Here is a 15,972-nt window from a genome sequence, read left to right on the forward strand (position 1 = left end):
CTTCAGCTGTTTCAGTCAAAAGAGATCAATCAAAGCAACCTGTTTCCCTGAAGCCTTAGATTTCATCCAGAAAGGTTGAGGTGGGGGACTTACAATAAGCAGTGTGTGACTGGTCTTATTCTAGAGCCCAGAGACTCGGCAGGCAAGTACTTCCCTTTGAGAGCTTCCTGACCTCTCAGCTCACACAGTCACTCGTAACACTGTCAGACTAGTCCAGACATAACGTTAGCTCACACTTGAGTCCCCAGTGAGCCAGCTAGTCACTGACACTCTCACCCCTTCCATATGCCTCTCTCTCTCATCGCCTTTATTAATCTCTCTGTGTTGCTTCCTCCCTCTTGCTGACTCTATCCTCTCTCCCATCCATTCCTGCTAGGGATGCGGTTGCCATGGCAACTGCTGAGTCACTGCCAGCTCTCTGCTTTCAGCTGTCGTCCTCTGATGTGATTCTTTCAGTGAGGGGGGCAGCAAGGGCCTCGGTCTCCACCCTGTCTGCTTCATGAGCATATTGATCAGAGAACTCCACCATGTGCATTTGTTGCAGTTGAGCGTAAAGATCCATCACTGCGGGTGTCGGAGCCAGAGGATCCTGGGGGAGCTCTACAGGCCAAACGGGAGCGTTTCGGATGGGCAACGTTCCCACCTCAGTGAAGCACTGCCTGAGCTATGAACAACTCATCCAGGATTATCCGTGGCTAGGAAGCCGGCTGCAGGAGGAGAAGGTAAGATGGGAGGGTGCAGGTTGGGAACATGTGAAAGGACAGAGAGGGGGCATCACCCTGGGATGCAGAAACAGGCACTACACTAACTGGCGTCACACTGCAAAGACTCTATTTCAAAATCAATTCAAATGTCGTGATAAGAGCACAATATATGAAAGAATTGTTATGCCTACTGTTTAACGTTGACTTGCGGTCTAAAAGCAGGATCCTGTTCCTCCCAACGATGTATATATACACTAGATGAATTATAGGGGACGCTATGTGTCTCCATCTTGGCACTCCCCCACATTGTAGAAAATATTTTGGAAGCTATAGAAATGCATTTATTAATGTATTTTATTCTATTACAGACACCTTAATACATACTTTTAAATTATATTATGTGAGATTTAAAAAAAATGTAATCCTTAAAGTATAATTTTGAGCGATTACTAATGTTACTGTCCTCACTACAAAAACAAAAATACTTAAATACATGGAATGTTGTGCTTGAAATATCTCATTTAAATATAGAACTTAATTAATTCGTTCCTCCCCCACCATCTATCTTAAGTAAGTCTGCGTATTGACAGATAGAGAGAGTGCATCAAGTGAACACCCTTCCTATCTTCCTCTCAACTTTTCCCACTACAACTGTTAGATTAGTTAGTCAGGTAGAATATAAAAAAATCTGTATTTTATGTTATATAATATATATATATTATCAACTGTAAAATCGACAGTAGATATTATAAGAAACTCTGAACTGACACATTTTACACGTGTCATGCATTATTAAAATGCCAGCAGTGATCTGAAGATCAAAGTGTTCTGGGCTTAAAGAGCGACTGCCCCTAAAAAACAACGAATCCCTTTGAAAATGGCCTATGAGGCGTCCTTGTGAGTCAGAATCATTTATTCTAGTGTCAAAATTGATTACAAAGTGTAATAGCATAATTTTGGTCATAAAGTCAGTCTCGCCTAAAATGGAGTTTGGAACCTCAGTGTGTCACAACAAATAAATTAAGGTTGAGTTTGGATTACAATTATGTCAACAAATCATGCTACCCTTTTCCAAGCTCCACAAGCAAATCGCCCATCAGCCTCCCTTTATTGAATGGGGCTCCCGTTGTTTCATCGCCGCCAACCAACACGTTCAAAGGATCACGGCCATTCAATATGATGATACTGTATGTGTCTGCAGAAAATCCACAGAATAGTAAACCTACTATTTTTTTATCGAAATGACTAAAATGTCAACCTTTCAATAGCAACCTCTCAATTTCATCTAAACTCTCCCTTTCTATTAAACTGTGATTTATACACCCATCATGAAAACCATCTTCAAACATGGCAGGGTTGGCATTCCCTAACGAAACCCTTCCCTATTTTCAGTGGCCCAGAGAAGGTTGTGAGGGCAGGATTCTAAATGATCTGCCATGAGGGAGTTTTCACATTTAGGGAGTTGAAAAGTGATGGACATAAACCTGGGAGCCAATGACACAGAGACCTGAAGACCTTTCATGGGACGGTCGTACAAGTTCTGTCTCTCCCCTTGAGTGGGGTTCTCTCATCGCAGGGCAGCTTATTATGTTGAAAGGGTTCAGTGCTAGGACTTCATTAAGCCCCTCTATTGTTAACATCTGGGTGAGAAAGAATGGGTCTTTCTCTGGTAAACTGTGTCCCTGCTTTACAAGAGGATTTTATTACGCTACGCCATTGACATTGGCAGCTAGTGGCACACCTGGCAATGGAAAACCTTCAGCTGTTTCAGTCAAAAGAGATCAATCAAAGCAACCTGTTTCCCTGAAGCCTTAGATTTCATCCAGAAAGGTTGAGGTGGGGGACTTACAATAAGCAGTGTGTGACTGGTCTTATTCTAGAGCCCAGAGACTCGGCAGGCAAGTACTTCCCTTTGAGAGCTTCCTGACCTCTCAGCTCACACAGTCACTCGTAACACTGTCAGACTAGTCCAGACATAACGTTAGCTCACACTTGAGTCCCCAGTGAGCCAGCTAGTCACTGACACTCTCACCCCTTCCATATGCCTCTCTCTCTCATCGCCTTTATTAATCTCTCTGTGTTGCTTCCTCCCTCTTGCTGACTCTATCCTCTCTCCCATCCATTCCTGCTAGGGATGCGGTTGCCATGGCAACTGCTGAGTCACTGCCAGCTCTCTGCTTTCAGCTGTCGTCCTCTGATGTGATTCTTTCAGTGAGGGGGGCAGCAAGGGCCTCGGTCTCCACCCTGTCTGCTTCATGAGCATATTGATCAGAGAACTCCACCATGTGCATTTGTTGCAGTTGAGCGTAAAGATCCATCACTGCGGGTGTCGGAGCCAGAGGATCCTGGGGGAGCTCTACAGGCCAAACGGGAGCGTTTCGGATGGGCAACGTTCCCACCTCAGTGAAGCACTGCCTGAGCTATGAACAACTCATCCAGGATTATCCGTGGCTAGGAAGCCGGCTGCAGGAGGAGAAGGTAAGATGGGAGGGTGCAGGTTGGGAACATGTGAAAGGACAGAGAGGGGGCATCACCCTGGGATGCAGAAACAGGCACTACACTAACTGGCGTCACACTGCAAAGACTCTATTTCAAAATCAATTCAAATGTCGTGATAAGAGCACAATATATGAAAGAATTGTTATGCCTACTGTTTAACGTTGACTTGCGGTCTAAAAGCAGGATCCTGTTCCTCCCAACGATGTATATATACACTAGATGAATTATAGGGGACGCTATGTGTCTCCATCTTGGCACTCCCCCACATTGTAGAAAATATTTTGGAAGCTATAGAAATGCATTTATTAATGTATTTTATTCTATTACAGACACCTTAATACATACTTTTAAATTATATTATGTGAGATTTAAAAAAAATGTAATCCTTAAAGTATAATTTTGAGCGATTACTAATGTTACTGTCCTCACTACAAAAACAAAAATACTTAAATACATGGAATGTTGTGCTTGAAATATCTCATTTAAATATAGAACTTAATTAATTCGTTCCTCCCCCACCATCTATCTTAAGTAAGTCTGCGTATTGACAGATAGAGAGAGTGCATCAAGTGAACACCCTTCCTATCTTCCTCTCAACTTTTCCCACTACAACTGTTAGATTAGTTAGTCAGGTAGAATATAAAAAAATCTGTATTTTATGTTATATAATATATATATATTATCAACTGTAAAATCGACAGTAGATATTATAAGAAACTCTGAACTGACACATTTTACACGTGTCATGCATTATTAAAATGCCAGCAGTGATCTGAAGATCAAAGTGTTCTGGGCTTAAAGAGCGACTGCCCCTAAAAAACAACGAATCCCTTTGAAAATGGCCTATGAGGCGTCCTTGTGAGTCAGAATCATTTATTCTAGTGTCAAAATTGATTACAAAGTGTAATAGCATAATTTTGGTCATAAAGTCAGTCTCGCCTAAAATGGAGTTTGGAACCTCAGTGTGTCACAACAAATAAATTAAGGTTGAGTTTGGATTACAATTATGTCAACAAATCATGCTACCCTTTTCCAAGCTCCACAAGCAAATCGCCCATCAGCCTCCCTTTATTGAATGGGGCTCCCGTTGTTTCATCGCCGCCAACCAACACGTTCAAAGGATCACGGCCATTCGATTGACCATGCAATCAATGCATTCTTCCAGAAGGCTGCACAGCCAAAAGACGATGGTTTGCATGCCCTGCCGAAGGACCCTATCATGCGCAATAGGTGGTTGGATTTCATTGCTCTCCAGTGGTGGTGAGTATACTGGTAGCTAGACCATAGACTGCTGGTTATGTATATTTTGATAATCATTATCATCGCTAGCTAGCTACCTACTTCCCTCACTAGATAGCTGGCTAATGTTAGCCTACCTCAATACAACTTGGACTTGGCTTGGAAACACAAACATTTCAAAAGAAGTAATTTAGTAGGAAAACGGGTTGTCATGATTGTGATTTCACCAGATTGACTTTAGATGTAGTATAACATTAGTCAGCTAACTAAGATTAAGGACACAACCATATTTTAGCTAGCTAACGTTAGCATTGGTAGCTATTTTTGACAAACTTCGCTAGTGACCGTCCTCTAGAGTAAATTTGACAACACCATAATATGGCAAAGTTGTTTCCAATGAAATATTTGCCTACTTTAGCGTTGCCATCGTATTTCCATGCCACTCTAATTTAGTTTAATGTAGACTGAATTGTCACAGCCTCCGAGGTGCAACCCACGTCTAGGGCACAAATACAGTACATTTTGGATGAAACGATGATGGTACTAGGTAACCATGTCTGTCTACAGCAGTGCACTAACTAGCAGCAGCAAACCAACCCTGGACCATAGCAAAACATGTCACAGTTGGATGCATATTGTAATGGCGTCACCGGCCTGAATCTAATCTGGAGCCAATCAGTCTACATCTGTCAAGCATAGAATTAGCTACCAAACGAGATTGTTATTTCTCTATCTATGTTTTATAATTGAGGGATGATGACAATCGTTGACCCTTTTTTTCTGTTAGACAAAGTGCACAGTTGGTCATGAACGGATGCCAGGACCAACAAGAAAGAGCAAAGGTGGGTACCATAACATGTCCAGCAATGGGAGTGCAATGTTTTAGCGACCTCCAAAAATGATTTAATTCACTGTTCTCTTGCTAATTTCACAGCTTCTCAGAAAAGACCTCAGAATAAAAGTGTCATGCGACACAAGTACTCGTGTGATAAGGAGGACCGAGCACTCCCCCATTCTCATCGACAGGGCTGTAGTGGAGCAGGTTTAGAGCTTCAAGTTCCTTGGTGTCCACATCACCAACAAACTAGAATGGTCCAAACACAACAAGACAGTCGTGAAGAGGGCATGACAAAGCCTATTCCCCCTCAGGAAACTAAAAAGATTTGGTATGGGTCCTGAGATCCTCAAAAGGTTCTACAGCTGGTTGCATCACTGCCTGGTACGGCAATTGCTCAGCCTTTGACCGCAAGGCACTACAGAGGGTAGTGCGTATGGCCCAGCACATCACTGGGGCTAAGCTGCCTGCCATCCAGGACCTCTACACCAGGCGGTGTCAGAGGAAGGCCCTAAAAATTGTCAAAGACCCCAGCCACCCCAGTCATAGACTGTTCTCTCTACTACCGCGTGGCAAGCGGTACCGGAGTGCCAAGTCTAGGACAAAAAGGCTTCTCAACAGTATTTACCCCCAAGCCATAAGACTCCTGAACAGGTCATCAAATGGCTACCTGGACTATTTGCATTGCTCTGATGACACCGATGACTTCATCAAAAAAGACAAGTGATGTGTGTTATGTAAAAAGTTGTATTTAAAAACACTTGATAGAATAGTAGGCTAATTCCCCAGCAAGCAGATACAACTAGTAGAATCATTTTGGTTGTGAAGTGCATTAGCAAATAGCTTTGTCCTTTCTTTAGAACAAAATACAATTGACCACTTGGCTGTCTATTATATCACCTGTCACAGGCCATACCAGTCAACACCACCTCAACACCACCTCATAAGACTGCCTGCTGCACTTGTTCGAGAGATGTCCAGTTTGCAGCCGGACATGGGGGCCCTCATCAGCATAATTCAGACATGCCCCTCGCTGTGAGTATTCCTATGAATGGAACAGTCAGTCACATGTTGGCAAGTATCCAACCAGCAACCTTAACCTGTCAGCGGCAACTGCTTTCACCAGCTCATAATTTGTACTAATACAGAAGGTAACACACTTCATTACTTTGATCCATTTGATAACCCAATTTTGAAACTAAATGTAAACTGACATTATTTGATGCTATTTTCTACTTCTTAGATGCATATAATGTCCAGGTCATAACCTAGCCTGGTGGAATCAGCCTGATCGCTGTGTTCACCATTCTATTTCACTTCACATTTTGTGAGGTTGGTTCCACCAGGCTGATCATAACCCCCATTAATAATGTAATCAGTACTCTGTGTGTGTGTGTGTGTGTGTGTGTGTGTGTGTGTGTGTGTGTGTGTGTGTGTGTGTGTGTGTGTGTGACTGACCAGTATCTTTGAAGAGGGGGCAGGAGCTAATCTACGCTGCCATGTATATCAATGGGGCTCTGGCAATGACCTTACCTCTTGCCTGCCCACCAATGGTCGTCGATGGGGAGAACACAATTAGGTAGGTTTAGTGTGACCTCTTCAAACTTCAACATAGTACCTGTTTGTGTGTCAGACATTACCTATCCAAATTGGCATTGGTAATAGAACAGTGACTGTGTATGTGTTCACAGAAACATGTATGGAGCCAGCACATGGAGACTTGCAAAATGATGTGATGAAGTCCAGACCGACAGACGCACTTGATACTAATGTCTCTGATTGTTGACAGACCTGGCACTCATCATAAAATGTTTACTAGACACAACTTTTACTTGTATTGTCTTTTTTATTATGGAATGGAATGGTATCAGTCAGTATGGGGAGGAAGAAACCCTGTGTATTCTGCACCAGGGTCAGGGAACTCCTGTTGTATACGGGACACCACACACGGAGGTATGACCACTGACATGTTTACCAAGGTGGCCCCATTACCACAAGAGAAAATGCCGATAGGCACAGTGTCTATCGTCTGGGAACGACAATGAAAGGTGCACATTGTTATATTAGCAGAACACTGATTCTATGGTATTGTGTAAAGGGTTGTTTATTCTACACGGACCAGTTAGTACATTTGAAAGATATCAAAACACTTTGTTTATAACATCTACAGAAATTCAAAAATTGCATTCTTATCATATTATTCTGTAGGCTGACCTATTCAAAGCTTCCTCAAGCATCTCACCATACAGTTGTAGTTGAGCCTGTAGTTGAGTTCAACCTGCAGGATGTTTGTTTGTTTTGTGATTAGTGGGGAGAAACAACTTCTGGCAAGGTTCTGACAGATGGGTGTGTCTTGGGGGTGGCAAGGACACACCCGAGAAACACTCACATCAAACCACACCCCCAAGCCAACTCGGGTTCGGCTTCTGTCATGGCTGCCAGCATTTCATATGGAGCAAGCCAAAAAACGAGGCCAAATCAGCAGGTGTAATTCCCTTTTAAGGTTGTAACACATTATTGGACAGGAGAAACAGTTAAATGGGAAAATAGCGCTTTGGAGTTTGACAACAGATATAACATTTGTTTATTGTTTTCAATATCTAACATTACTCTCTTCATTTTCAGTGCACTTTAACACATGAATATCCAGAGTATGTTAAAATGATTGAAGTTGGACCAAGAGACGGACTTCAAAATGAAAAGGTATATCTTTTCATCAGTCACACATCTGAATACACAGAACCCCCCCCCCCCCACACACCATCCATAATCATGAAATAAGTAATGTACTTGTGAGGGGTAAAAGTATTTGATCCCCTGCTGATTTTGTACGTTTGCCCACTGACAAAGAAATTATCTGTCTATAATTTTAATGGTAGGTTTATTTGAACAGTGAGAGACAGAATAACAACAAAAAAAATTATTTGCATTTTAATGAGGGAAATAAGTATTTGACCCCTCTGCAAAACATGACTTAGTACTTGGTGGCAAAACCCTTGTTGGCAATCACAGAGGTCAGACGTTTCTTGTAGTTGGCCACCAGGTTTGCACACATCTCAGGAGGGATTTTGTCCCACTCTTCTTTGCAGATCTTCCCCAAGTCATTAAGGTTTCAAGGCTGACGTTTGGCAACTCGAACCTTCAGCTCCCTCCACAGATTATCTATGGGATTAAGGTCTGGAGACTGGCTAGTCCACTCCAGGACCTTAATGTGCTTCTTCTTGAGCCACTCCTTTGTTGCCTTGGCTGTTTGTTTTGGGTCATTGTCATGCTGGAATACCCATCCACGACGCATTTTCAATGCCCTGGCTGAGGGAAGGAGGTTCTCACCCAAGATTTGATGGTACATGGCCCTGTCCATCGTCCCTTTGATGCGGTGAAGTTGTCCTGTCCCCTTAGCAGAAAAACACCCCCAAAGCATAATGTTTCCACTTCCAATGTTTGACGATGGGGATGGTGTTCTTGGGGTCATAGGCAGCATTCCTCCTCCTCTAAACACGGTGAGTTGAGTTGATGCCAAAGAGCTCCATTTTGGTCTCATCTGACCACAACACTTTGACCCAGTTGTCCTCTGAATCATTCAGATGTTCATTGGCAAACTTCAGATGGGCATGTATATGTGCTTTCTTGAGCAGGGGGACCTTGCGTTTGCTGCAGGATTTCAGCACTTCACGGCGTAGTGTGTTACCAATTGTTTTCTTAGTGACTATGGTCCCAGCTGCCTTGAGATCATTGACAAGATCCTCCCGTGTAGTTCTGGGCTGATTCCTCACCGTTCTCATGATCATTGCAACTCCACAAGGTGAGATCTTGCATGGAGCCCCAGGCCGAGGGAGATTGACAGTTCTTTTGTGTTTCTTCCATTTGCGAACAATCGCACCAACTGTTGTCGCCTTCTCACCAAGCTGCTTGGCGATGGTCTTGCAGCCCATTCCAGCCTTGTGTAGGTCTACAATCTCGTCCCTGACATCCTTGGAGAGCTCTTTGGTCTTGGCCATGGTGGAGATTTTGGAATCTGATTGATTGCTTCTGTGGACAGGTGTCTTTTATACAGGTAACAAACTGAGATTAGGAGCACTCCCTTTAAGAGTGTGCTCCTAATCTCAGCTCGTTACCTGTATAATAGACACCTGTGAGCCAGAAATCTTTCTGATTGAGAGGGGGTCGAATATTTCCCTCATTAAAATGCAAATCAATTTATAACATTTTTGACATGCGTTTTTCTGGATTTTGTTGTTATTCTGTCTCTCACTGTTAAAATAAAACTTCCATTAAAATTATAGACTGATCATTTCTTTGTCAGTGGGCAAACGTACAAAATCAGCAAGGGATCGAGTACTTTTGTCCCTCACTGTACAGTGCATTCGGAAAGTATTCAGACCCCTTGACTTTTCTGTATTTCGTTATGTTACAACCTTATTCTAAAATCGATTAAATAAAATGTTTTCCTCATCAATCTACACACAATACCCCATAATGACGAAGTAAAAACAGGTTTAAAAAAACAGAAATAACTCATTTATGTAAGTATTCAGACTTTGCTATGCGACTCGAAATTGAGCTTGGGTGCACCCTGTTTCCATTGATCATCCTTGATGTTTCTACAACTTGATTGGAGTCCACCTGTGGTCAATTCAATTGATTGGATATGAATTGAAAATGTGCACACCTGTCTATTTCAGGTTGACAGTGCACAGTTGACAGTGCATGTCAAAGCAAAAACCAAGCCATGAGGTCCAAGGAATTGTCCGTAGAGCTCCAATACAGGATTTTGTCAACTCACATTTCTGCAACATTAAAGGTCCCTGAGAACACAGTGCCCTCCATCCTTCTTAAATGGAAGAAGTTTGGAATCTCCAAGAGTTATCCTAGAGCTGGTCGCCCGGCCAAACTGAGCAATCGGGGGAGAAGAGCCTTGGTCAGGGAGGTGACCAAGTACCCGATGGTCACTCTGACAGAGCTCCAGAGTTCCTCTGTGGAGATGGGAGAACCTTCCAGAAGGACAAGCATATCTGCAGCCAGACAGAAGCCACTCCTCAGTAAATGGCACATGACAGCCCACTTGGAGTTTGCCAAAAGGTACCTGTAGGTCTCATCCTAGAAACAAGATTCTCTAGTCTGATGAAACCAAGATTGAACTATTTGGCCTGAATGCCAAGCGTTATGCCTGGAGAAAACCTGGCACCGTCCCTACAGGGAAGGATGGTGGTGGCAGCATCATGCTATGGGGATGTTTTTAAGTGGCAGGGACTGGCAGACTAGTCAGGATCGAGGGAAAGATAAAAGGAGCAAAGTACAGAGAGATCCTTGATGAAAACCTGCTCAGGACCTCAGACTGGGGTGAAGGTTCACCTTCCAACAGGACAATGACCCTAGGCACACAGCCAAGAAGTCCCGAAGCCACTCCTGCGTTTAAGTCTCTGAATGTCCTTGAGTTGCCCAGCCAAGACCTGAAAATAGCTGTGCAGCGATGCTCCCCATCCAGCCTGACAGAGTTTGAGAGGCTCTGCAGACGAGAATGGGAGAAACTCCCCAAATACAGGTGTGCCAAGCTTGTAGCGTCATACCCAAGAAGACTTGAGGCTGTCATCACTGCCGAAGGTGCTTCAAAAAGTACCGAGTCGGAACTATTTCCTGGAAAACAACAAAATGGAGACCGTCTGAATACTTATGCAAATGTGATATTTCAGTTTTGTATTTTTTATAAATGAGCAAAAACCTATACAAAACTGTTTTTGCTTTGACCTGGGGTATATTGTGTTTAGATCGATGAGAAAAAACAACTATTGAATACATTTTAGAAAAGGTTGTAACGTAACAAAATGTGGAAAAAGTCATGCGGTCTGAATACTTTCCAAATGCACTGTACATTTTTACAAATGATTTATGTTCACTACACATTACACCTTTACAAACCCAATATGGTATCTAAGACCTGGAAGCTTGCTTCTTTTGTGTTAGCCCACTTTTGGATTATGTAACTATCCTTTTGATTGATTCCTGGTTGATTTGATGATCCCCCTTAAACGTATGGATTATTTTTCTATGATTACCCATGACATGTGTTTCACATTTTCTCCTTAAAACATGTATTGATCAAATGAACACCAACTGCCCTTAAAATATATGGGAAACATGACATGACTTTACCAGATGGCTCATATGTTGTATATATTCAAGTCTTCTGTAGCTGTACAAATTGACATGATGACAAAGTCAAACTCAGGGGGTACTAGACGCTGTAATTGTAGGAAGTACTGTATGTTGGGAAGAAGTGGACCCAGCAGGTGAGTGCCGTAAATTACTCTGGTTGCAAAGACATTGCAGCTGAATTGCCCAGATGTCCACTCCGCACATACCTCCAATCTTGACAGGGGATCAGAATCAGATCCAGAAAGAGACGGTCTCCATTTCATTGTTTTCCAGGAAATGGTTCCGACAAGAGTCAAAATCCAGCTGATAAACATGCTCTCGGAAACAGGCCTGCCTGTGATCGAGGCCACCAGCTTTGTGTCTTCAAAGTGGGTACCACAGGTAATAACTCTTCTGTGTTCCCAGAAAGCTTACTGAGTGATTTATTAGACTCTCATTGTTCTCTTCAGGACTACTGGGGGAAACCTGCTACTCCAGTATCCCAGTTAGACCCTGGACTCGCAGATGTTTTTGGAGAAAACCTTGAGCTATAGGCCTATTCCAGAACCTGTTTTCCAAGCACTTTATTTTGTTTTCCTGTGTAAAATATATGACAGTTCACCTCATGAAAGAAACGACAGATGTCTGTGTCATATTCTTGAGTTGTATTGAGACAAATGATGTGGAACAGCTATCTCTGCATTTCTATATGAGCTTCTGGAAAATATGAGTTTTCGTAAAACTAGGCTACATACTAGTCTCGCTTGCCAGGTGCATGGACCTCCAACAGCAGCTGTGGGAAGAGACTATACTCTGTCGACATATTTTGTAAACATGCTTTTGTCTGTTGTCAAGATGGCGGACCACACTGAAGTGCTTCAAGCCATCCACAGATCTTCTCATGCTCGTTATCCTGTACTGACACCCAACATGCACGGCTTTCAGGATGCTGTAAGCATTTCATTATTCATCCGAGAAATCACACTCTTTAAAAAGAACAGATATCTCCCCAGGCTCCCCTGATGTGTAGTGCTGTATAAAGGTTGAGGGAACACTATGCCTGAGATGAATGGAAACCTTTTAAAGTAATGTTTGTTCCATAATGTTACATCGAAATAATGTAACTTCCCTCTGTCCTGTCGAAGGTTGCAGCTGGTGCTACTGAAGTGGCCGTGTTTGGGTCTGCCTCTGAGACCTTCAGTCAGAAAAATATCAATTGCTCTATTGATGACAGCATGCTGAAGTTCGAGGAAGTCATTTGCACTGCTAAACAACAACAGATTCCAGTCCGTGGGTTTGTATCATTCCTCACTTTGCGCTTCTTCACCAGTAAAGCCATTTTACTTGAATATATTGCAATGATTCCATATGCTCTTTAACTGGTGTCAACCATGTACAGTTGTGGACAAATATAGTGGCACCCTTGCACTTTTCTTAAATAATTTATTCAAAAAAAAAATAAGTTGACATTTTAAAATAGTTTAGGTCTCCACACCATGTAATTGGATTTTCAACATTGCAGAACCAATTATATTTTTGCAAACTTAAGTTTACAATTTTGATTAAGAATATAAAGACACATTTTATGGACATGGGTACTGGAGGCCCTGAACGTGTACATGTCATCATGTAATCAACAGACTATCAATGTGTTTTCGAGTCCAATGATTAACTTTGTCCAAAAACTGGGTCTCCATCGAAGGTGAAGACGGCCATCAAGGAACTTCACTGGACTATATGCAAACAGGAACAATATATCCTGAGGCTGTATTTATTGTAGCTGGGGATTTTAACAAAGCAAATTTGAGAACAAGGCTACTTAAATTCTTCCAGCATATTGATTGTGCTACTCGCATAGGCAATACCCTCGACCACTGCTACTCCGCGATGCATACAAAGCCCTACCTTAGGCAAATCTGACCATGACGCCATCTTGCTCCTACCGTCTTATAAACAGAAACTCAAACAGGATGTAACAGTGACGAGAACCATTCAACACTGGTCCGACCAATCGGAAGCCACGCTTCAAGATTGTTTTGATTAGGTGGACTGGAATATGTTCCGGTCAGCCTCAGAACAACATCGACCTACACGCTGACTCGGTGAGTGTGTTTATAAAGAAGTGCATTGGAGATGTTGTACCCACTGGGACTATTCAAACCTACCCTAACCAGAAACCGTGGATGGATGGCGGCCTTTGCGCAAAACTGAAAGTTCGATCCGAAGCATTTAACCATGGAAAGAGGTCTGGGAATATGACTGAATATAAACAGTGTAGTTATTCCCTCCACAAGGCAATCAAACAAGCGACCTGCCAGTACAAGGACAAGGTGGAGTCGCAATTCAACGGCTCAGACACGCAACGTATGTGGCAGTGTCTACAGGAAATCATGGACTACAAAAAGAAACCCAGCCACGTCACGGACACAGACGTCACGCTTCCAGACAAATTAAACACTTTCTTTGCCCGCTTTGAGGAAAATAAAGTGCCACCGTCGAGGCATGCTAACAAGGACTGTCCCCCCCCCCCCCCCCCCCCCCCCCGCTCCCTATCCCAGTCTGTTGTCCCCACACGCACAGCACCCAATGTCACAAGAAGGCCAAAAATATCATCAAGGACATCAGCCACCCGAGCCACTGCCTGTTCATACCGTTACCATCCAGAAGATGAGGTCAGTACAGGTGCATCAAAGAAAGAAAAAAAAAAAGCTTTGATCAAGGCCATCAGAATGCTAAACAGCAATCACTAACTCAGAGAGGCTGCTGCCTACATTAATATAAACTAGTCACTTTGTACAATGTCTCTTTTAAATAATGCCACTTTAATAATGTTTACATATCTTACATTACTCATATCAGATGTATATACTGTATTTTATACCGTCTATTGCAACTTGCCTATGCCGCTTGGCCATCGCTCATCCATATACTTACATGTACATATTCTCATTCACCCCTTTAGATTTGTTTGTATTAGGTTGTCACGTAGAGTAGGCCAGATGGCTAAACTGGATAACCTAACCTCTATAAAAGTAAAAAGATGGCGGAACCTCAAAAGTTAGGGAGTAGTCCTCAAGCCTTTAATGCCCAGCTGTCGGTGGAGTTGAACCATCAGTCGCGAGGTGAAGTTTGTCCCTTGGTCCGTCAGGATTTCATCTGGGATTCCTACACGAGAGAAGAGCTGAACAAGAGCACTGATTATCTTTGGAGTGGTTATGGAACGGAGTGGGAAGGCTTCTGGGAACCGGGTGGCATAGTCACAGATCACCAATATATACTTGTAACCTGCACTACTCTTCTCCAAGGGTCCAACAATGTCCATTGCAATTCTCTTGAATGGGGTAGAGATAACTGGCAGTGAACATAGAGGAGCCCGTTCAGACCTACGGACAGCACTGGTTTTCTGGCACGTGGGGCATGATTTGCAGTATTTTTGTACATCAGTATACATGGAGGGCCAAAAGAAACGGGAGCCTAGCCTAAGATAGGTCTTATGTTGCCCTAGATGGCCTGCCCATGGAACTGTATGTGCAAGGTTGAGAACAAGTGGTCTACAGGTAGATGGCACCACCAACTTCCTGCTATCTGCCTCTGACCCAAGGTAGAGTATGTGGTTGTCTACTGTGTAAATCCCCCCACATAAAGATTGACTGTCCCCAGCTAAGGCCTTGTCAAACAAACATTTCAAGGTTGCGTCAGACTTCTGCAGTGTAGCAAAATTTTCCCTTGTGTCTCTGAGACTCCTTGGAGCGGGTGCTGCAGGTTGTGGTGGGCCCCCTTTACGTGCATTAAGATACTGCAGTGCAAGCTTGGCCGCCATAAGCCCGTCCTTGGGCTCGTGCTCTCGGACCCAGGTTCGAATGTCGTGTGGTAGAACTTGTAGAAGTTGCTCGAGGATGATGACCTCCCCGATTTCGTCCTGTGTCTTCTCCCCCGGTCGAACCCATCGTCGGTAGAGACCCTTGAGGCGGTGGTACGTCTCTGTCGGCGACTCACCCGATGGCGTTGATGCAGCTCTGAAGCGTTGACGGTAGGTTTCCGGTGAGATGTCAAACTTCACCAGCAGCGCTTCCTTCAAGCCCTTGTAGACATTGGCCAGCCCCTCATCCATTGCTGTGTAAGCCTCTAAGGCCTTGCCCGTGAGCAATGGGACAAGCCTGCAGGCCCACTCTACCTCAGGCCACTGCCACGTCTTAGCCATGCGCTCAAACCTCAGCAGGTAGTTTTCAATGTCCTCCCCCTGCTGGTATGAGGGCATCTTTGGCTCCTTCCTTAGGAATGCTGGAAGATGGACGTTAACACTGCTGGACTGGTCTCCTGGTGCTGGCCTCATTACTGCTTGGGGTGCCTGCTGTGGAGTTGAAGTCCCTGCTGCATCGAGCCTTTGTCGTCCTGGTGTTGGAAGACCCAATCTTGGGCTCTCACTGACGAGTTCCGCCTGGTGGGGAGCTGTGAGGATAGATTGGCGTAGGCCACGTAACTCCTGCTTGAGGTCTTCGTCCCTCCTCTCAAGGCAGGTGAAAAGTTGCTGAAAAAGGGTTACCATGGTTGGGTGTGGTTCTG

At 43.7% G+C, this 15,972-nt stretch overlaps 1 protein-coding gene and 1 long non-coding RNA gene across 3 annotated transcripts in view; both read left to right on the plus strand.

Moving 5' to 3' along the window:
* Window positions 1-400: 400 nt before the first annotated feature.
* The window catches only part of hmgcll1 (3-hydroxymethyl-3-methylglutaryl-CoA lyase like 1), a 34,698-nt gene continuing 19,126 nt past the window's right edge, over window positions 401-15,972 (plus strand). Inside the window, exons 1-6 of one of the 2 annotated variants that reach the window (XM_031805149.1) lie at window positions 401-722; window positions 3,005-3,182; window positions 7,903-7,980; window positions 11,704-11,811; window positions 12,265-12,360; window positions 12,555-12,703. In XM_031805149.1, coding sequence (XP_031661009.1) covers window positions 3,087-3,182; window positions 7,903-7,980; window positions 11,704-11,811; window positions 12,265-12,360; window positions 12,555-12,703 — 527 coding nt within the window. In that variant the 5' untranslated portion in view covers window positions 401-722; window positions 3,005-3,086. Of the gene's footprint in view, window positions 723-2,873; window positions 3,183-7,902; window positions 7,981-11,703; window positions 11,812-12,264; window positions 12,361-12,554; window positions 12,704-15,972 lie in introns of those variants that run through there. The other variant, XM_020460856.2, reaches the window with a different exon arrangement.
* Window positions 3,967-7,102, plus strand: LOC116357483 (uncharacterized). The gene is made up of 5 exons (XR_004205489.1): window positions 3,967-4,463; window positions 5,230-5,284; window positions 6,187-6,312; window positions 6,739-6,856; window positions 6,969-7,102. It is a non-coding gene; the product is annotated as an uncharacterized LOC116357483 (long non-coding RNA).

The sequence above is a fragment of the Oncorhynchus kisutch genome, linkage group LG25 (assembly GCF_002021735.2).
Source record: "Oncorhynchus kisutch isolate 150728-3 linkage group LG25, Okis_V2, whole genome shotgun sequence".
NCBI lineage: Eukaryota > Metazoa > Chordata > Actinopteri > Salmoniformes > Salmonidae > Oncorhynchus > Oncorhynchus kisutch.